Source organism: Oncorhynchus tshawytscha, linkage group LG20 (assembly GCF_018296145.1).
Source record: "Oncorhynchus tshawytscha isolate Ot180627B linkage group LG20, Otsh_v2.0, whole genome shotgun sequence".
Classification (NCBI taxonomy): domain Eukaryota; kingdom Metazoa; phylum Chordata; class Actinopteri; order Salmoniformes; family Salmonidae; genus Oncorhynchus; species Oncorhynchus tshawytscha.
This window is the reverse complement of record NC_056448.1, coordinates 27,226,863-27,250,125: the sequence shown is the minus strand read 5'-3', so window position 1 is coordinate 27,250,125 and position 23,263 is coordinate 27,226,863. Positions and strand designations below refer to the sequence as shown.

Below are 23,263 nucleotides of genomic sequence, written 5' to 3'. Positions count from 1 at the left end.
AGGACATGAGAGAAAGAGGGTAAAAAGGTTTAAAGGTGGTAGAAAGTGGTGGCAAAAGTGGTCAGAGGGGGTAAAAAGTTTAGAAGTGGCTAAAAAAGAGCAACTATTTTGTCACTGTGTAATAAACCTTATGTAAGACATTGGTATTTTGTTTTGATACCAAATGACAGGCGACAAGGCCCCTCACCTTAGGAAAGCGTTCCTTGTAGACATGGTTCATCATAATAATCTCATGATCACAACAGGATGGGGATCTTCCAGGGCTGCAAACAAATAAGAATATAAAGGAAAGAGCAGTACTTATATTACAACACATACTATATCTTACAGCAGAAAAATGCATTGATATACTGTGCATTCGGAAAGTATTCAGACCCCTTGACATTTTGTTGCTTTACATCCTTACTCTAAAATGGATTAAATTGATTTTTTTTCATCAATCTACACACAGTACCCCATATTGACAAAGCAAAAACAGGCTTTTAGAAATGTTTGCACAGTTACAAAAAATGTAAAACTGAAATATCACATTGACATAAGTATTCAAACCCTTTACTCAGTACTTTGTTGAAGCACCTCAAGCTCTGTCAGGCTGGATGGGGAGCATTGCTGCACAGCTATTTTCTGTTCTCTCCAGAGATGTTCAAATCGAGGTTAAGTCCAGGCTCTGGCTGGGCCACTCAAGGACATTCAGATACAGTGCCTTGCGAAAGTATTCGGCCCCCTTGAACTTTGCGACCTTTTGCCACATTTCAGGCTTCAAACAAAGATATAAACTGTATTTTTTTGTGAAGAATCAACAACAAGTGGGACACAATCATGAAGTGGAACGACATTTATTGGATATTTCGAACTTTTTAACAAATCAAAAACTGAAAAATTGGGCGTGCAAAATTATTCAGCCCCCTTAAGTTAATACTTTGTAGCGCCACCTTTTGCTGCAATTACAGCTGTAAGTCGCTTGGGGTATGTCTCTATCAGTTTTGCACATCGAGAGACACATTTTTTCCCATTCCTCCTTGCAAAACAGCTCGAGCTCAGTGAGGTTGGATGGAGAGCATTTGTGAACAGCAGTTTTCAGTTCTTTCCACAGATTCTCGATTGGATTCAGGTCTGGACTTTGACTTGGCCATTCTAACACCTGGATATGTTTATTTTTGAACCATTCCATTGTAGATTTTGCTTTATGTTTTGGCTCATTGTCTTGTTGGAAGACAAATCTCTGTCCCAGTCTCAGGTCTTTTGCAGACTCCATCAGGTTTTCTTCCAGAATGGTCCTGTATTTGGCTCCATCCATCTTCCCATCAATTTTAACCATCTTCCCTGTCCCTGCTGAAGAAAAGCAGGCCCAAACCATGATGCTGCCACCACCATGTTTGACAGTGGGGATGGTGTGTTCAGGGTGATGAGCTGTGTTGCTTTTACGCCAAACATAACGTTTTGCATTGTTGCCAAAAAGTTACATTTTGGTTTCATCTGACCAGAGCACCTTCTTCCACATGTTTGGTGTGTCTCCCAGGTGGCTTGTGGCAAACTTTAAACAACACTTTTTATGGATATCTTTAAGAAATGGCTTTCTTCTTGCCACTCTTCCATAAAGGCCAGATTTGTGCAACATACGACTGATTGTTGTCCTATGGACATAGTCTCCCACCTCAGCTGTAGATCTCTGCAGTTCATCCAGAGTGATCATGGGCCTCTTGGCTGCATCTCTGATCAGTCTTCTCCTTGTATGAGCTGAAAGTTTAGAGGGACGGCCAGGTCTTGGTAGATTTGCAGTGGTCTGATACTTCTTCCATTTCAATATTATCACTTGCACAGTGCTCCTTGGGATGTTTAAAGCTTGGGAAATCTTTTTGTATCCAAATCCGGCTTTAAACTTCTTCACAACAGTATCGCGGACCTGCCTGGTGTGTTCCTTGTTTTTCATGATGCTCTCTGCGCTTTTAACGGACCTCTGAGACTATCACAGTGCAGGTGCATTTATACGGAGACTTGATTACACACAGGTGGATTGTATTTATCATCATTAGTCATTTAGGTCAACATTGGATCATTCAGAGATCCTCACTGAACTTCTGGAGAGAGTTTGCTGCACTGAAAGTAAAGGGGCTGAATAATTTTGCACGCCCAATTTTTCAGTTTTTGATTTGTTAAAAAAGTTTGAAATATCCAATAAATGTCGTTCCACTTCATGATTGTGTCCCACTTGTTGTTGATTCTTCACAAAAAAATACAGTTTTATATCTTTATGTTTGAAGCCTGAAATGTGGCAAAAGGTCGCAAAGTTCAAGGGGGCCGAATACTTTCGCAAGGCACTGTACTTGCCCCAAAGCCACTCCAGCGTTGCCTTGGCTGTGTGCTTAGGGTCACTGTCCTTTTGGAAGGTGAACAATCACCCCAGTTTGAGGTCCTGAATGCTCTGGAGCAGGTTTTCATGAAGGATTCTTGTACTTTTCTCTGTTAATGTTTCCCTCAATCCTGACTAGTCTCCCAGTCCCTGCTGCTGAAAAACATCAACACAGCATGCTGCCACCACCATGCTCCACCGTAGGGATGGTGCCAGGTTTCCTCCAGACATGATGCTTGGCATTCAGGCCAAGGAGTTCAATATCAGACAAGATCTTGTTTCTCATGGTCTTTTGGCAAACACCAAATCAAAACAAATGTTATTGGTCAAATGTGCCGAATACAACAGGTGTAGTAGACCTTATAGTGAAATGCTTACTTACAAGCCCTTAACACACTTTTTTTGGGGCATTTTCTTAAAACTCAGAGATAAGAAAAACAAATAATTCAAGAGCAGCAGTAAATAATAGCAGGGCTATATACAGGTTCAGAGTCAATGAGCGGGGGCACCGGTGACGAGGTAATTGAGGAAATATGTACATGCAGGTTGGGTTATTAAAGTGGCTATGCATAGATAATAACAGAGAGAAGCAGCAGCGTGGTGGGGGTGCAAATAGTCTGGGTAGCCATTTGATTAGCTGTTCAGGAGTCTTATGGCTTGGGGGAAGAAGCTGTTCAGAAGCCTCTTGGACTTAGATTTGGCGCTCCGGTACTGCTTGCCGTGAGGTAGCAGAGAGAACAGTCCATGACTAGGGTGGCTGGAGTGACAATTTTTAGGGCCTTCCTGACACCGCCTGGTATAGAGGTATAGCTTGGCCCTGGTGATGTACTGGGCCGTACACACTACCCCCTGCAGTGCCTTGCGGTCGGAGACTGAGCAGTTGCCATACCGGGCAGTGATGCAACCCGTCAGGATGCTCTCGATGGTGCTGTTAAACCTTTTGAGGATCCTTTTCCTGTAGTCCACAATAATCTCCTTTGTCTTGATCACATTCAGGGAGAGGTTGTTGTCCTTGCACCACACGGTCAGGTCTCTGACCTCCTCCCTATAGGCTTCCTCATCACTGTTGGTGATCAGGCCTACCACTGTTGTGTCATCAGCAAACTTGGTGTTGGAGTCGTGCCTGGCAGCGCAGTCATGAGTGAACAGGGAGTACAGGAGGGGACTGAGCACACATTCCTGAGGGGCCCCCATGTTGAGCATCAGCGTGGCAGATGTGTTGTTACCTACCCTTACCACCTGGTGGCAGCACGTCAGTAAGTCTAGGATCCAGTTGCAGAGGGAGGTGTTTTGTCCCAGGGTCCTTAGCTTAGTGATGAGCTTTGAGGACACTATGCTGTTGAACACTGAGCTTTAGTCAATGAATAGCATTCTCACATAGGTTTTCCTTTTGTCCAGGTGGGAAAGGGCATTGTGGAGTGCAATAGGTATTGCATCATCTGTGGATCTGTTGGTTAGGTATGCAAATTGGAGTGGGTCTAGGGTTTCTGGGATAATGGTGTTGATGTAAGCCATGACCAGCTTTTCATAGCATTTCTTGGCTACAGACGTGAGAGCTATGGGTCAGTAGTATTTAGGCAGGTTACCTTAGTCTCTGTGCCCAAGAACACTATGGTGGTCTGCTTGAAACATGTTGGTATTACAGACTCAGACAGGGAGAGGTTGAAACTGTCAGTGAAGACACTTGCCAGTTGGTCAGTGCATGCTCTGCATACACATCCCGGTAATCCGTCTGGCCCTGCAACCTTGTGAATGTTGAACTGCTTAAAGGTCTTACTCGCATCGGCTGTGGAGAGCGTGATCACACAGTCAACCCGACGAGCTAGTGCTCTCATGCATGTTTCAGTGTTACTTGCCTCGAAGCGAGCATAGAAGTTATTTAGCTCATCTGGTAGGCTTGTGACACTGGGCAGCTCTTGGTAGGGCTTCCTTTTGTAGTCTGTAATAGTTTGCAAGCCCTGCACAGCTCATTGAGTGCGGTTTCAGTGCCAACTTCGCTCTGCGGTGGAATGTAGACAGCTACAAAAAATACAGATGAAAACTCTCTAGGTAGATAGTGTGGTCTACAGCATACCATGAGATACTCTACCTCAGGCGAGAAAAACTTTGAGACTTCCTTAGATATCGTGCACCAGCTGTTTACATAAATGCATATTGCCTCCGCCAGTGTCTTACCAGAGGCTGCTGTTCTGTCTGGCTGATAGTGTATAACCCGCCAGTTGTATGTTCTTAATGTCATCATTCAGCTACGACTCGGTGAAACATAAGAGTTTTTAATGTCCCATTGGTAGGATATACATGCTTTCAGTTCGTCCAAGCGGACTGTCATGTGCAATTTACTGATGAGTGGCTTCAGTCTGGCCACTCTACCATAAAGGACTGATTGCTGGAGTGCTGCAGGGATGGTTGTCCTTCTGGAAGGTTCTCCCATCTCCACAGAGGAACTCTGGAGCTCTGTCAGAGTGACCATCGGCTTCTTGGTCACCTCCCTGACCAAGGCCCTTCTCCCCCAATTGCTCAGTTTGGCTGGGTGGCCAGCTCTAGGAAGAGTCTTGGGTGTTCTAAACTTATTCCAATTAAGAATGATGTGTCTATTGAATTGACCACAGGTGGACTCCAATAAAGTTGCAGAAACATCAAGGATGATCAATGGAAACAGGATGCACCTGAGCTCTATTTTGAGTCTCATAGCAAAGGGTCTGAATAATTATTTATGTATTATGTATCTGTTTTTTTAAATAAATGTTCAAACATTTCAAAAAACCTGTTTATGCGGTATTGTGTGTAGATTTCTTAAATCCATTTTAAATATATATAAAAAATATATTTATATATATTTAATAAAACTAAATAAAAAGGACTGTCATTTTCAGCAACTGTTATTCCCAGCATCCTTAAAGGTGTATGACCTTGCCGGGCCTCCGTACATACCTGAGACTGCGCGAGCGGGGTCGCATTGGCGCTGTCCCCCTCCGTCGGTCGTCCCCGGCGATGCTCTCGGTGCAGAAGTGCTTGGAGAGAAAGTGCAGCTCATCCGGGGTGGGCTGGAAGGGTAGCTGGTGCAGCTTCTCCTGTGATGAACAGGACGACTGGAAATGAAATGAATATACATTGAACGAGAAAAGAAAAGATAAAAAGGAGAGGCTAATGCTTTGATTCATGTTTTTGCACGAGAGAATAACAGATACCAGGAGAGTAGCATGTTTGTTCTGACTGTGTTCCTTTGATTGGGTAAATGTTCATTACGGTACTGATGCCCTTTTACAGTGTCTTGAAAATGAAGGACAAACTTATGGGTGCCAAAATGGTTGCGACGGTATAGTAGATGAAAGCTAACAAATTACTGTGAACATTCCCATTTCTCCTCATTACATTGTTCTCAAATCCAATCCAAATAGGGATTCAATTTAAACTAAACTGTAAACATAGCCTGGACAAACAACACAGTTGCTGGTGTTAATCCCGCTCTATGGTAGTTCCCCCTAACCGGTCGCCCTCACCAGCCTCCGGCAACATGTTAAGTATTTATCAGCTCTAATCGATGGTCCTCAAAAAACATGGCCGTTAACAAACAACCCATTACTTTGTGTGTGACGGCTTGTTTACTTTGTGTAGTCTGCCATGGGGTTGTGTAGTCTGCCATGGGGCCTGTTCGTGTGTGTGTGTGTGTGTGTGTGTGTGTGTGTGTGTGTGTGTGTCAGAGAGTTGACCGTCGCCTGCCTGTGTGATTTGAGTTTGTCAGTAAACAGAGCAGAGTTATGTGTTTGTGTGTGTGTTTGTGTGTGCGTGGGTGGCCTAGCTGTGTGCCAGGGCCATATTTACTCCAAAACAAATCTGCTGGCCCTAAATACAGCGTCTGGTGGTGTGTCAGCCTGCGAGACACTAGCGGGAGAATGGCACCAATCATCTCTGACTACCAGTAGCCTACAGTACAGTACAGCACAGCACAGCACAGTACAGGACAGTACAGGTGACTGAAGTACAGACTAGAGGATGCCCATCAGATGATCATTTCACATTGAAACATCTTTATTTGACACGATTCTTGAATATCCAGTGATCTGGTACAGTATATGTATTTTTTAGATTGAAAGGGTTTTCCATCAGTATGTGAAAAAGTTAGGTTAAACTACCTTTTTGGCATTTCTTTTAAAAAATCTAGCTAACACATAATATATTTTGTTTTCATAACCTTTAACAAATTGAGTGGTATGGTACATACAGAAACAGTGGAGCTGGGTGTGTTGGTGCCATAGCCAGAGGAAGGCAGAGAGGCCAAAGACCAGCGTCGTCCATCAGTCCTACTCAAACACACAGACAGAGATAGAAAGAGACACACGTCATCATAAACTCAGAAACCATCCATAACTAAATCAGTAATATGAGAACTGTAGTTAACAAAATATAAAAATAACTATGAATGATATTCAAAACAAGACTACTCAAAGCTCCAGGATTTTGAATAACATGCCTACACTACAAATGCACAACGTTCTGGATGACCTTTGACCTGTGTGCAGAGTTAGGTCATTTGCAACCTTTACCTTTCCGGAAGAATAGGTAGGAAAGACTGCTTTTGAATAGCCTACTGCAGCATTTACAGTGGATTACATTTTAGTCATTTAGCAGACACTTTTATCCAGAGTGACATTCAGTAGTGAATGCATACATTGTCGTACAGGTCCCCCGTGAGAATCGAACCCACACAGGACAGTTTCCTTGATCTACGCTACCTGCCACCCACATCTTTTTTATTTGACCTTTATTTAACTAGGCAAGTCAGTCAAGAACAAATTCTTATTTTCAATGATGGCCTAGGAACAGTGGGTTAACTGCCTTGTTCAGGGGCAAAACAACAGATTTGAACCTTGTCAGCTCGGAGATTCGATCTTGCAACCTTTCGGTTACTAGTCCAACACTCTAACCACTAGGCTACCCTGCCACCCCAACCTACCCTGCCGCCCCAACCTACCGAGTAGTGAGATGTCTTCTGTTGCACTAACCAATAACACTGAACATTGATACAAACTCAGAGGAATAACACGTGGGGATAAAATGTAGGGACAGCTAGAAACACATCAAACAGAATTTTCATGATTCAGGTATAATGGCAAGGTAACAATGACGTTGTGTGTATTCATAGACATGAGTAACAGGAAGAAGAGCTATGAAGAGCTACGATGTTTACATGACAAAACAGAGTCCTAACATGACATGTCTGGTCTGTGGCACTGACAGAATCATAGCAATAAATAAAAAAGCTGTTAAAAGTCGTGTTGAGTGAAGGTTGAACAAAAAAGATTTCAGGCTTTTTGTGAAGACGTGGAGAAAAGCACTTCAGAAAACACGAGGAGTTTGAGTCTGAGTCTGATGATGGTAAAAGACTGAACCCTTGAACCTGCCTGTGATTTCAATCTCTGTATAGAGAGCCTGTCAGAACACAGTGAGAGCTTGCCTTCGCTTCTCAAAAGAACCGTTGCCTGTCTGCGGCAGACAATAATAGCACCACAATTTGGCTTCGTTGTTTAAAAAAAGAGAAATGTTTCTTTTAAGATTCATATTTCCTATGTATGCCTCAATTCTCATACCATTTGTCAGATAACCACCAAGATAAAGTACTATTACTTTACTACTTAAAACAATAAAACCTGCCCATAAGCATTTTATTGCAGACTATTGGTATGCTAGTTGAGTAGAGTTACGGATAAAGGTTCAACTGGCATTGACTTTTACTAATACCTTCGTGCAAATGAGAAGTGGGCTGAGGCACTAGGAGAGAAGTTTCTGGGGCTGTCTTGAGGACTCGTTCCTGTTGTTCAGAGAGGAAGCAGAGAAACAAGAGGAGAATACAAGTTATTAAAGAAAACATTCCAGAAACTTGAGACAAAAGCATTTTAAATGAGTCAAGGAAATAATAATACTGAGCCTACAGCATAGAATCAAACCCATACCAAACCTATATTAGGGCTTTAAATAAATAAGAAAGTGTAATAAGCCTGCATAGATGACACATTTCTTCATCAATTTACTCTCAGCTATTGTACTTTATACAGAATTTTAGATTTTATTGTGTTATTGTGCATTGTGGCTCTTATCTGAAGGAGCTTAATCTGGGAAGACTGAAATGGGACTGATCTGCTTGAAGCAGTAATTACATAATCATAATAATATACTTCCACATTGCAGCTCATCGGCTTGGATTAATCAGGAGAAACACATGAGTAATGGCACACAAAAAAAGAAGAAAAAAAGAGCCCAAATGTTTTTTTTTGTGTTGGGGGGGGCAAAACTTGTCGATATGTTTTACAGCAGGGAAATGAAAGTATTTCCAGTGGTGGGAAAAGTACCTAATTGTAATACTTGAGTAAAAGTATAGATACCTTAAAAGTTACTCAAGTAAAAGTTACCCAGTAAAATAGTACTCGAGTAAAAGTATAAAAATGTTTCTTTTAAGATTCATATTTCCTATGTATGCCACATTCTCATGTCATTTTTCAGATAACCACAAAGATCTAGTATAAATTAATTTCTGGAAATAAATAAAGCCTGCTATAAGCATTTTATTGCTGACAATTGACAATAAATATTTAAATCTACTTCAGAATCAAAAATAAATGTAATTACACTTAAGTATCAAATGTAGAAGTAAAAGTGTAAATAATTTCAAATTCCATATATTAAGCAATGCAGACAGCACCATTTTATAGTTTTTAGCCAGGGGCACACTCAAGAGATTATTTACAAAAGATGCGTTTGTGTTTATTGAGTCCCCCAGACCATAGGCAGTAGGGGTGACCATGTGTTATCTTGAGAAGTGAGTGAATTTGACAATTTTCCTGTCATGCTTATCATTCAAAATGTAACACGTACTTTGGGTTGTCAGGGAAAAAAATTATAGAGTAAAAAGTACAATATTTTCTTTAGGAATGTATGGAGTAAGAGTAAAGTTGTATAAATAGTAAAGTACAGATATCCCCAAAAATGACTTAAGTGTACTTTAAAGTATTTTAACACCACTGAAGTTTCATAAATTGCATCCAAAAGAGCAATTGTCCAATAACTATGCTTCAAATTTGTATTTCATACATTGTGACAATGACATGAGAATGGCCACAAATGTTCAGAAAAGCAAGAGAAAATCCCCCTTTTTTAATCCTATTAATTGTATATCAGTTATCGGTGGAGTTATCAGCTACTGTAAGAGTAGCCTTTAGGCTAATACCGTAGTCGAAATAGCTATGTTAACACAATGGCGTTATTCAAACAAAGACAGTCTGGGTGAAGACATCTGGCTATAAAAGACATTTACAACAGTCCATAAGATGTTAGTTAGCCCTAAGCTAACAGTTGTTAATATTTGGGTTCTTTTCTGGTTTTATTGCAGAACTTGAAGTCCTATAGTGGAGCCTGAAGCATCCTCTACCAGGGAGGCCCTCCAAATGATCCATCCATCTCTCAATCTCACCATCCATATGGACAGCATCCACTTATTACCCACATGCCTACTGTTCTGTGGTCCTGCCTCAGGCTATTGAACACATCAAACTACGGGACTTTCCCCAACGGCAGCAACTAGGCCTTGTGTTCCCTCAACAATAAGGTAAAGAACTAACCCTTGGTCCAACGTTAATTAACCACAATTAACTCTGTAGCCAAAGGCTGGAGTAAACAGTTAATAAACGCTGGCAACCCCTGAGACAAATCTGATAATCGCGAGAAGGCTATGCAATACTGGGGGAACAATGGTGGTACTGAGGAACAGAGAGAGGCTGTTTACATGGCGATGTCACCTGTTTGTGGTGTAATTTAATTATAGCTGATGAGCGTAGATAAGTACATCACCAGGATGGGATATAACACACCTGAGGAAAAGGAACACATGGTAACTATCCAGTGAAAATCCCACTTTAAAAGTTCATATTCTTTTATATACACTGCTCAACAACAAAAAAAGGGAACACTAAAATAACACGTCCTAGATCTTAATGAATTAAATATTCTTATTAAATACTTTTTTCTTTACATAGTTGAATGTGCTGACAACAAAACCACACAAAAATTATGGAAATCAAATATATCAACCCATGGATTTGGATTTGGAGTCACACTCAAAATTAAAGTGGAAAACCACACTACAGGCTGATCCAACGTTGATGTAATGTCCTTAAAACAAGTCAAAATTAGGCTCAGTAGTGTGTGTGGCCTCCACGTGCCTGTATGAACTCCCTACAACGCCTGGGCATGCTCCTGATGAGGTGGCGGGTGGTCTCCTGAGGGATCTCCTCCCAGACCTGGACTAAAGCATCCGCCAACTCCTGGACAGTCTGTGGTGCAACGTGGCGTTGGTGGATGGAGCGAGACATGATGTCCCAGATGTGCTCAATTGGATTCAGGTCTGGGGAACGGGCGGGCCAGTCCATAGCATCAATGCCTTCCTCTTGCAGGAACTGCTGATACACTCCAGCCACATGAGGTCTAGCATTGTCTTGCATTAGGAGGAACCCAGAGTCAACCGCACCAGCATATGGTCTCCAAGAGGTCTGAGGATCTCATCTCGGTACCTAATGGCAGTCAGGCTACCTCTGGCGAGCACATGGAGAGCTGTGCGGCCCCCCAAGGAAATGCCACCCCACCCCACACCATGACTGACCCACCGCCAAACCGGTCATGCTGAAGGATGTTGCAGGCAGCAGAACGTTCTCCACGGAGTCTCCAGACTGTCACATGTGCTCAGTGTGAACCTGCTTTCATCTGTGAAGAGCACAGGGCGCCAGTGGCGAATTTGCCAATCTTGGTGTTCTCTGGCAAATGCCAAACGTCCTGCACGGTGTTGGGCTGTAAGCAAAACCCCCACCTGTGGACGTCGGGCCTTCATACCACCCTCATGGAGTCTGTTTCTGACCGTTTGAGCAGACACATGCACATTTGTGGCCTGCTGGAGGTCATTTTGCAGGGCTCTGGCAGTGCTCCTCCTGCTCCTCCTTGCACAAAGGCGGAGGTAGCGGTCCTGCTGCTGGGTTGTTGCCCTCCTACGGCCTCCTCCACTTTTCCTGATGTACTGGCCTGTCTCCTGGTAGAGCCTCCATGCTCTGGACACTACACTGACAGACACAGCAAACCTTCTTGCCACAGCTCGCATTGATGTGCCATCCTGGATGAGCTGCACTACCTGAGCCACAGGTGTGGGTTGTAGACTCCGTCTCATGCTACCACTAGAGTGAAAGCACCGCCAGCATTCATATATATATATTCATATATATATATTCATATATATATATATTCATATATATATATATATTCACATAAAGGAGGTGTGATGTAGTTTTTGTATGTGTATGTTTTGTATTGTTTATAATATATATATATATTCATATATATATTCATATATATATATATTTTATAAACAATACAAAACATACACATACAAAAACTACATCACACCTCCTTTATGTGAACAATGGATTGGCTGATTTCCAGTTTGAGTATACGTTTTTTAAAGATAATTGATGAGAAGAGTATTGTCCAACCTATTGGCGATCTCACTGCACCCCTCATATGTCGTGTCTTGACAGACAGACAAATTAAAAGTACATTTACATTGCAATACCTCAGACATCCATCTTTCCAACTCCACCCATAACTTTTGAATTTTGTAACGTTCCCAGAAGGCATGAATTACTAAGTCATTAGTAGTTTTAAACTTCAGACATGACTCTGCCGTTGTGCTGTAGAATTTGTGAATTTTGTCTCTTGTATAATACATATTCTATACATTAATTTATACTGGATTAAGCATTCATTTTCGTTAACTGTAATATTGTTAGTTGTCTTGCAACGTTCCCTCCATCTTGTGCCAAAATCAGTTATTTTTTCATCTTGGTTCCAATAGTTCATATTTTTTTTCTAAGAGATTGTCTATTGTATAGACTCGATGGGAAGGTTTTCTATAGCTTACCTATCATATCAATATCCTTTTCTGACTTGAATAGGATTTCCTCTAGAATGCGCTGATGCCTAAAATATTTTAAAAGACAAAGTAACTGTACAGTGACAATCTCACTTTTAAAAGTTTACATTCTGTTAACTCATACCTAAATAATGTTGTTGACTTGTTCTGTATTTGTGGGCAAAGCATACATTGGAGAAAAACACACTTCAAAAACCCCACCTCAAACTTTTATCTCAAACAAATGCTTGATATTTCCTCATAGATCATGGCACCTTGGCTGAGTTCGCCATTCAGCGGTCTTCTTTCAATAATATTTTGAATGACCGATATACGCATCATTCTGTTGTTTGGGTACGCCCACACCATTCAAACACATAAAAATGCTTTTTAACATACTTAGTTACCAATTTTAGTAACCCTCGTTCAGATCAGAAAATGGATGGTCTTGAGGTTGCATGGGTAGATATACTTCTTTCTAAATGTCGTCCTATACTTGTTGGTGTGCTATCGGCCTCCTAAGCAGAATCATTTCTATTATTTACTTGAATCGAATTGCTGTGATCACAACGTATTTGCTGATAGAGAATGTATTCTGCTTGGCGATTTTAATACAAATGTGCAGTTATCACCCAAGATAAGTATGAGTAAATGCCCTGTATATCTTTAATCAGCTATTTGGACTAAAACAACTGCTTGTTGAGCCAACCCAGGTGTGTATTGACAGTAAATCAACTTTGGATTTGAATATTGGTTTTAGTGATCATAAGGTAACCTACTGTACCCGCAAGATATCCAAAATGCTACAAGAGCCAGGTAATAAATACATGAAGGTATGGTCTATGAAACAATACTCAATGTTTTGTAGAAGTACTTGTTATTTTGGATTGGTCTCATGTACTAAACTGTGAGGATTTTGATCAGCTTAGTATCTTTTTAAAGATCGGTTTCTGCAGGCACTCGACTCTGGCTTCAATGAAACAAATTTGAATCGAACAGCGACCAGGGAAATGGATCACTTCCAAGATCTTAGACCTCATAAGGAAAAGGGATCGCTACCTGGCCAGAAGGACAAATCTACAACAAGATTATGATGGTTATATTAACTGAAGAAACCAGGCAAGATACACAATGGATAAGGCCAAATCCCAACATTATATAGACGCCGTTAATAACAACTTACATCAACCTCAAACTGTGGGAAATTTTAAAGGACATTGGCTCATAAACTTCCCATAAGGTAAAATAAATCCTGTAGTATTGGCATGGATATTGATGATGTTTTATGCTATGACCAGGAAAAGGTTGCAAATTATTTTAAGACATTTTTTATCACTATAGGCTAATCTCTGGTTAAGAAGTTATCCACCTGCACTGGACACTATGGCTAGTCTTTCATTAACAACTTTTACCAAAGCAAAGATTTCACAAATTATTTGTTTGAGCTGTGCATGGTAACAGAGGACAAAGGTTCCAATCTACTATGCTTAATGAGCACAAACGAAGCAAATGTGCTGGATAACCTTCCTGCAAGATTCATAAAGAATATTGCTTGTGTCACTGCTAAAATGGTAATGCATATTGTAAACCTTTCTATTAGTAGAAGTCCATTTCCCAAGGATCTCAAAACAGCCCGGGTGGTTCCACTCCACAAGAAGAGCAGTAAAACAAATGTAGGAAACTAGAGGCCTGTGTCAATACCCCTTGGAGTACCACAGGGATCAATTTTAGGGCCTCTCATTTCTTATATATGTTAATGATATGCCAGATACAGTAAACTCCTGCTTTATGCTGATGATTCGGCCATACTGGTATCAGGGAAGGATACAGTTTACATAGAGACCCTGAGTAAGGAATTGCATTTTGTTAGAGATTGGTTGTCTGACGACAAATTGTCACTACATTTGGGATAAACCGAATTGATTTTATTTGGTACAAAACGTAGATTGCTTAGCTGACAAGATAACGATTGAATATAAAATAAGTATCTTTGTGCATCCCTAGATCAATCACATTCTGGAGACCTGATTGCTGCTGCTGCTGCAAAAAAAAAAGGAGAACAAATTGACATTGTTATCGTAACACTAGATATTTTACCATTCAAGTTAAGAAACTGATTCTCAACCTTGATTGTGTCATTTTGATTATGCCTGCTCTACTTGGTATAGTGGGCTATCAAAAAGATTAAAGAGAAAATGCAGGTCTTGCAAAATAATGTCAGGTATTTGCTGAATGTCCCCCCCCTAGGACCCACATAAGGGTACAGGAGTTCCGGGAGGGGGGCTTGTTGCCTTTGGAATCCAGAGTGGACCAACCAACTCAAATCATATGTTTGACATCTTAAATGATCGTGCCCCAGGTTAGATGAAAAACCATATTGTTAGGGTCTATAACCAACACCGTCCCAATACCAGAGCTAGTGTTAGGTCTTGTAAAATCCCAAGAGTACACAGTACTGCGAGGAGCACGTTTTTCCATACAGGCATTTATCTATGGCAGTGGTTCCTAAACTTTTATAGTCCCGTACCCCTTCAAAAAGTCAACATCCAGCTGCGTACCCCCTCTAGCACCAGGGTCAGGACACTCTCAAATGTTTTTTTGCCATCATTGTAAGCCTTCCACACACACACACATTTATTAAACATAAGAATGAGTTTAACGTCACAACCCGGCTCGTGGGAAGTGACAATGAGCTCATAGGACCAGGGCACAAATAATATAGCTCTTATTTAGACATCTTACATATAAAACCTTATTTGTTCATCAAAAATGGTGAATAACTCACCACAGGTTAATGAGAAGGGTGTGCTTGAATGGATGCACATAACTCTGCAATGTTGGGTTGTATTGGAGAGTCTAAGTCTAAAATTTTCCACACAGTCTGTGCCTGTATTTAGTTTTCATGCTAGTGAGGGCCAAGAGTCCACTCTCACATAGGTACGTGGTTACAAAGGGCATCAGTGTCTAAACAGCACGATTTGCCAAGGCAAGAAACTCAGAGCGCAGCCCTACCCAGAAATCTGGCAGTGGCTTCTGATTAAATTCAATTTTCACAGAACCGCTTGTTACAATTTCAATGAGATTCTCTTGTTCAGATATTGGTAAGTGGACTGAAGGCAGGGCATGAAAGGGATAACGAATCCAGTTTGTGTCATTCGTTTGGGGAAAGTACCTGTGTAATTGTGCACCCAGCTCACTCCGGTGCTTTGCTATATCACATTTGACATTGTCCGGAAGCATTCATTTGCACACAAAAAACATACACTGATGGAAAGACCTGTGTGTTGTCCTTGTTAATGCAGACAGAAAAGAGCTCCAACTACCTCAATTTTGACCCACACATTGAATATAGTTGCGGAGAGTCCCTGTAATTCTAAATTCAGATCATTCAGGTGAGAAAAAAACATCACCCAGATAGACCAGTTGTGTGAAACTCGACATCATGCAAGCAGTCAGACAAATGAAAATGTGAAAGTGAAAATTGTCAGTAAAGAAAATTATAAGCTCGTCGCTCAATTCCAAAAAAACGTGTCAATACTTTGCCCCTTGATAATTAAGTCCACCACAATAGACCTGTATGTTGTAAAAGCGTTACACGGTCACTGCCCATATCGTTGCATAATGCAGAAAATACACGAGAGTTCAGGGGCCTTAACAAAGTTAACAATTTTCACTGTAGTGTCCAAAACGTCTTTCAAGCTGTCAGGAAATCCCTTGGCAGCAATAGCCTCCCGGTGGATGCGGCAGTGTACCCAAGTGGCGTCGGGAGCAACTGCTTGCATGCGCGTTACCACTCCACTATGTCTCCCTGTCATGGCTTTTGCGCCATCAGTACAGATACCAACACATCTTGACCACCATGGATGTCACAAAGCTGTCCAGTACTTTAAACATATCCTGTCCTCTTGTCCTGGTTTCCAGTGGTTTGCAGAAGATGATGTCTTCCTTAATTGACCCCCCATAAACGTAACGGACATATACCAGGAGCTGTGCCAGGTCTGCCACGTCTGTTGACTCATCCAGCTGTAACACATAGAATTCACTGGTTGTATGCGAAGCAGTAATTGTTTCAAAACATCTCCTGCCATGTCACTGATGCACCGTCAAACAGTGTGAAGCCATTGTCTGTATAGTTTTTTTGGCCTTTTCACCCAGCATTGTCCCAGCCATATCCGAGGCAGCAGGAAGAATTAAGTCCTCCACAATAGTATGGTTGCCTGTCCTAGGCACTTGGTCGCTCACCATATAAGACGCTGCTAGACCCTTCTTATTAATGATATCTGTTGCTTTTATACATGTCTTACTACTTGAAAGTCTTAATTCACACTCAAAAACATCCCGTGGCTTATTTTTCAAATTCGCATGTTTTGATTCCAAATGTCCTAGTGAAGGTCTCATCGAGTTGTGAGATAGTACTTTTGCACATATAACACACCGTGGCTGAGGAAAGGCACTACTCCCAATAGAAGTGAACCCCAAATGTAGTTCATCATATTCGGCTGCATCAGATTCACAACTGTCAGTGTCCATGCCAGTTGGTCTAACAACAAATGTAGAATTACTGATGCTAGCATTGGATGTGCTTGTGGCAGCAGAACAACTTGTATACAAATGATACATTTTCGAGCAAACGGAATGAGCAGCAGCTACATTTGGCTACTTACGGACCGTTAGTGGAATTCCCGCGAGAGAGTAACGGTTAATGTGATTGGATGTTAATTATTTGACTGGCTACCTGTATTTGACATTGTGTTTTTATTTTGCTGAACACTAGATGGTTAAATAACAATTTTGGCAGTGAAACGAGGCTACTAGGGGAGAAAAAAAAACTCACCCAAATGTATAGCACCGTTGGAATATATAAATGGACTGTTTGGGGAAAAAACATTTTTAAATATACACATTTTTATTTTTTTAAATGTGGATCATATTTTTATTTGGCGTACCCCAACGGCATTGCGCGTGTACCCCAGTTAGGGAATAACTGGTCTATGGAATAGCCTTCCCTTGGAGATCAAGCAAAGAAAAAGTAAAAATAGCTTTAAAAAGCAGGCAAAGGTTTTCATTTGGACACAGTTGTCTAAGTAAGAGAAACCACTACACTGCCCCGTGTGCCCCCTACTGCTGGTCAGGTGTATTTATTTGAAGGATCAGTATGATGTGCAATTAATAGATTGTTTTAATGTGAAATGAATATGGTTGATTTTTAAGGTTAGGGAGAAGTGCAGTGAATAGTGACACTTTTTAGGATGTCAATGTAAATGAATGTGTTTATGGTTGTTTGTCATTTTTGTCTTTCCTTTTAATCATTATATGTGTTATTGTTTTTACCATCGAGGACCACTTTGGAAACAAGTGTTTTAATTAAGACTTTCAAGTGATATCCTCTGGGTCCACATTGTACATTGTGTTGTATATGTCTGTTACCCAAAATAGGTCAAGTCCATTCTTCGACATGAATCAGATTTAGTCCCATTTTAATAGCAATGTAGACACAAGATAATACTGATGAATCTTATGTGTTTAGAGAAAAGACACGGGGATTGCTTTGATAAACAGCAGCAGTCGTAATAGAGTATAGCGAGCAGATTTAAATCTAAATTAAATACCATTTAGAAATCATATGTGAAAAACAATCACTAATGATCCAGCATTCTTAATAGGAAGAAAATAGCTATTTTCATGAAGGAAAGTGAACAAAATGTAAAATCACAGTGGGTAATGTTGACTCTCCCCAGCTTGGCTATCAACCAAATGCCAAAACAACTGCGACAGGCTGCAACAATGTACAGTAACTAAAACCTACTGTACTCCTAACATGAGAACTGGAAACAATGCTCTTACCGAATGTACATGCACCTGCAATACGTCTGTGCCAGCCAGTGAAGTTCTCCCAAAGTTCAACATTGTTATTACCGTCACTATTTCTTACATAGTTCATTTTTAAGGACCGAGTTCTCTAGCAAGGTTAGAAAGTCTGACTGCGCAAATGGAGGGCCATTATCAGTGATTGGCCTGTCAGGAAATAAAACGCCCAAGCTGGAATAAATGAAGTCCACCCTCCCCTCTTTGCGCTCCTGTGCATTTCCTTCCTGAGGCCCGCCACTTCAGGATCCATTACAATCACAATCACAGCTGGCTCCAATGTCCTTGCTCCGATAGCACAGCACACTCACCCTTTTAAACCGTGGCATCAGAGACTGGTCTTTAGAAAAGCAGTAGCACTAAACGTTGACAATGAAAAAGTATTTTTGCTGTTGAAGACAGGTTGCTAACATTTGAGATACTTGTGTGATGTTGTGGTAAAGGTTTACAGAGAGACTGAGGATGATCTTGTGGGTGGTTAATGAACCACAAAGAGACTGCACTTCAGACATGGTTTTTCCAGACCTCTTCTTCATTTACCCACAGACAATGGCCTTCAATCAGGGATAGAACACTGGCTAATCAAAGCCACTTCGCATGAGAGCAAGCACAACAACATTAATTATGTCTGTCACTCATTGGGGCACTTCACACACATCAAAACAGATACCTGTACAAATGTGGTGGGCACACACACACACACACAAAACTTACCTGTATGTGATGAGAGGGGGGAGTGAGGTCGCGGAAGCACTGAAGACTGACTACTTCCTATTAGGCTTTTTCTGTTGCTCGTCCTGCAGCTATGAAAACACAGACAGTAAGAGGTTAGACAGCTAAACAGGGAGAGCGAGACAAAGCCAGCCAGTCAGCCAGCCAGCCACTCACAGTGCTTTATTATCTAAGTAAACATGCCAGATGTAATCATAGCTAATTAATATGCACTACACATTCCACTGCACATAGTTCACTTATACATCACACACATCCACAAAAATTACTTCCAGTGCAAAGACATGGAAACTCTTTTCAACCTTTTTTTCCACCTTCTTGCATTCATATAGGTTAGCACTTGGAGTACCATGAAGTTGCCCTAGATGCCATTCTTCCCCAGGGGAAGGCTAGTACTGGAGCAGAATATGGTGACCCTACACCCGTAGGGAACTTCTACCTGGAGCTTTGCAATTCTACATAATTCGATTCTAGAGGCCCAGATCTATTCTATAGGCCAATCTGCACCAAAAGGTACCACCAGATCTTCTATATCTTCCACCAGATCTCTCCTATAAAGCCAATGTGACCCACGAGATATCTCCTATAGGCCAATCCTGCCCCTGCAGGCCCCAACCAGCAGGATCCATTAAACATCATAAATCCCCAAGCACTCAACGACCAGGGCGTCTCAGCAACATGAGTACTGTAACTGATTAATGATAATAGTCCTCATTAGCACCTCTGATTAGCCCGAGGATGGGCCTTTTCTGTGGATTATTAAACACAGCACTCAAGACCTGATTCTACACCCGGAGGAAGCTAAAAATACTGCACTGGTGGTAGTGAGCAAATTCAGTTAACAGGGACTCATGTAGAAAGAGGTAAGTGCTGATTCTATTTGAGAAACAGAATTTGCATATTCAGTGAAGACAAAAAAAGTGTAATAGGTCTAGTTAACAATAGTTTTAAAAGATGGATTGTTCTGCTTACTCAATGAAAAAAGGAAGCAGTGAGTGTTGTCAATGAAAACTATTGTAGCCACTCCCTGAATCACTAGACAAATCAAACTGGACTTTGACTAATATGCACATTGCTCACCAAATAAACATTGAACAGCAAAAATCGTTGCCTGGCTACCCAAACTCCTTGCTCCGGCCAAACGCTATGCTACGCCATGCCCACGGACAATGTTAGTTTCTTCTCCTCAATGAGTCTGGATCTGAGTACCACCCCAACGATTTTCGGGAATGGAATGATCTGTCTGATCAGTCCCAGAAACCGACAGGTTAGACTAGAGCCAGAATACATGTCGGTAAAGCAGAATACATGTCGGTAAAGCAGAATACATGTCGGTAAGGCAGAATACATGTCGGTAAAGCAGAATACATGTCGGTAAAGCAGCATACATGTCGGTAAAGCAGCATACATGTCGGTAAAGCAGCATACATGTCGGTAAAGCAGCATTTCGAAAATTCGTCATTGGCTTGGATACTCTGATTGGTTAGAGATGATCCAATCGCTCAAGACGTTGTTTTGTACAACACCCCTCATTTTAACATCACCACAAAAAAACTACTGGCTGTCTCAGACTGAAGTATGTAGCCTGCGATAGAGCAGCAGAAAAAGTCAGTGAGTCGTCAGGCGACAAAAATCACTCTTCAATAGCATGACAGTAAATATAGGCCTACAAATATTTCATAAACAACAGTTAGTACATTTTCTTTGGCCTGGCGTACCGTCCTCTGCAACGTTTCCACAATCTGTACCACTTATGGTTACCAGAGTCCTGCATCCCATTCACTCTAGGTATTCAAACTATGCTCTCCTCAGTTCCAACAATGTTCATATTCTCCATTAAAACTCATGGAAGCTTCCAACTCCTCAGTCCAGGTGTAACAGTGGTACTAATAAAACATTTAATCTATAGCAGTTTGGAAAACATTAAAATCCCTTTACAGCGATCAATAAGAGAAGTGAAAAATATATTATTAAATCATATCCATAAAAAGTGTCCCTTAAAGAGCATCTTGCTTGGGTGACAGCCTCAGGAGGAAATGAAGGACAGACCGGTGCCGGGTACAGTAGCTATCTAATGTCACGCTAAGTGCTGACAAAGCAGATCCTCTTATTTAGCCGGGCTTAGCTCGCGAAGACGTAACAGTAGCCTCAATCCATTCTGACAAAGCACTTTAGCCTACTGCTACCGAGCAGAACAATTGGGATGCCTATTGTGTATTTTGTAATCGCAACATCTGATGACTTTGATATTACTCACATTAGTAATTAATTCATGTTTTTATTATGACTCATAAGGGTGGTATATTTTGAATCACAACAGGGGAGTTCAGTCATTTACACAGGAAAAGGTTTGAAGGAACAATTGACTCAATCCCAGGAGAAAATGACCTTGGGAATATACAACGTTTCAATCTTCAGAGAACATGAACTGAACATATACAACCAAAAAACGCAACAACTTCAAAGATTTTACTGAGTTAGAGTTCATAAGGAAATCAGTCAATTAAAATGAATGAATTAGGTCCTAATCTATAGATTTCACATGACTGTGCATCGCACTCACTAAAAGGGATGTAAACAAATCTGTGCACAACATTTGAGATAAACTTTTTGTGCGTATGGAAAATGTCTTGGAAATGTTATTTCAGCTCATGAACAATGGGACCAACACTTTACATGTTGAGATTATATTTTGTTCAGTATATATTTCAGTACAGACTTCAATACCCACATCACACTGCAATATATAGACTATGTGCCTTTCCCAGAGGGCACAGTCTGAAAATATCTCATTTAAAAACATTCACTGCAAGGTCGGACCTCAATGAGACTGTCTGTGATTGTGTAACCTCCTGCTCAGCAGAGAGCCATGTCGATTCACATAGTATTAAGTTGACATTGAAGCACATTTCATACATTGTACTGTAGCCTTGAGTAGATCTTGTCCCTTGCAGTGTTTTAGGATAGGAGCTGAGGCTTTGCTAGAGAGTATGGCGCAGTGTGTCACATCATGGCTAGAGGACCATGTAGTTTCATAGAGGCAGAGATAGAGTAGTAGAAGCAGGGTGTGTGTGTTTAACAGGTGCAGATGCGCACATGCACACAAACTGGCAGTCTGTCAGGAACCTGGCGAGGCAGCTGCTACAGGTGACATTGCAGAGCCCTTGGTGCTCTGATCTTAATGCTCTCTCAGTGAGGAGGCACTTTCATGTGAAAAGACTGCATTAGGTGTGCATCAAGCATTCACATAGTTCACTTCTCCTCTGAACACTAGAAAATCTTAATGCTCAAGCATTCTCAACATATTATGGAGTTCCAAATTGGCCCTTAGCCCCTAAAACTTTACATAAAGTTGAAGTCGAAGTTTACATACACCTTAACTAAGTACATTTAAACTCAGTTTTTCACAATTCCTGACATTTAATCCTAGTAGAAATTCCCTGTCTTAGGTCAGTTTTACTGTGGATATAGATACTTTTGAACCTGTTTCTTCCAGCATCTTCACAAGGCCCCTTGCTGTTGTTCTGGGATTGATTTGGAACTTTTAGCACCAAAGTACATTCATCTCTAGGATACAGAACCAGTCTCCTTCCTGATTGGTAAGACGGCTGCGTGGTCCCAAGGTGTTTATACATGCGTACTATTGTTTGCACAGATGAACGTGGTACCTTCAGCCGTTTGGAAATTGCTCCCAAGGATGAACCAGACTTGGTGGAGGTCTACAGTATTTTTTTCTGAGGTCTTGGCTGATTTCTTTTGATTTCCCCATGATGTCAAGCAATGAGGCACTGAGTTTGAAGGTAGGCCTTGAAATACATCCACAGGTACACCTCTAATTGACTCAAATGATGTCAATTAGCCTATCAGAAGCTTCTAAACCCATGACATCCTTTACTGGAAGCTGTTTAAAGGCACAGTCAACTTAGTGTATGTAAACTTCTGACCCACTGGAATTGTGACAGTGAATTATAAGTGAAATAATCTGTCTGTAAACAATTGTCTGAAAAATGATTTGTGTCATGCAAAGTAGATGTCCTAACTGACTTGCCAAAACTATAGTTCGTTAACAAGAAATTTGTGGAGTTGTTGAAAACAAGTTTTAATGACTACAACCTAAGTGTATGTAAACGTCCGACTTCAACTGTAGATCTGAAAAGATTGGTAGAAGCAATATCTCCATCTTACCCTCCGATATAGACTAGGTGAATAATCCAATCCAACAATTTGAGATCTATAGAAGTTCCTACAGCAAGTGGCTAGTAGTAGAAGATTTGGAAGGCAGCCAATGAATATGTCTCTGCAGAGATGGGATGAAGCCTTAGTGCTGCTAGATGACAGTGCAATAAGCACACAGTGTAATGACTAATCTA

General features: G+C 41.1%; 1 protein-coding gene across 6 annotated transcripts in view; it reads right to left on the bottom strand.

The window, feature by feature from the left end:
- mast4 (microtubule associated serine/threonine kinase family member 4) overlaps window positions 1-23,263 on the bottom strand; it is a 175,303-nt gene that overhangs the window by 32,185 nt on the left and 119,855 nt on the right. For 4 of the 6 annotated variants that reach the window (XM_024382102.2, XM_024382103.2, XM_024382107.2 and 1 more), the window contains 5 exons: window positions 18,876-18,964; window positions 8,090-8,159; window positions 6,573-6,651; window positions 5,282-5,439; window positions 188-263 (listed from right to left, as the gene is read on the bottom strand). In XM_024382102.2, the coding sequence (XP_024237870.1) occupies window positions 188-263; window positions 5,282-5,439; window positions 6,573-6,651; window positions 8,090-8,159; window positions 18,876-18,964 (472 nt within the window). Of the gene's footprint in view, window positions 1-187; window positions 264-5,281; window positions 5,440-6,572; window positions 6,652-8,089; window positions 8,160-18,140; window positions 18,294-18,875; window positions 18,965-23,263 lie in introns of those variants that run through there. The other 2 variants (XM_024382105.2, XM_024382108.2) reach the window with 2 other exon arrangements.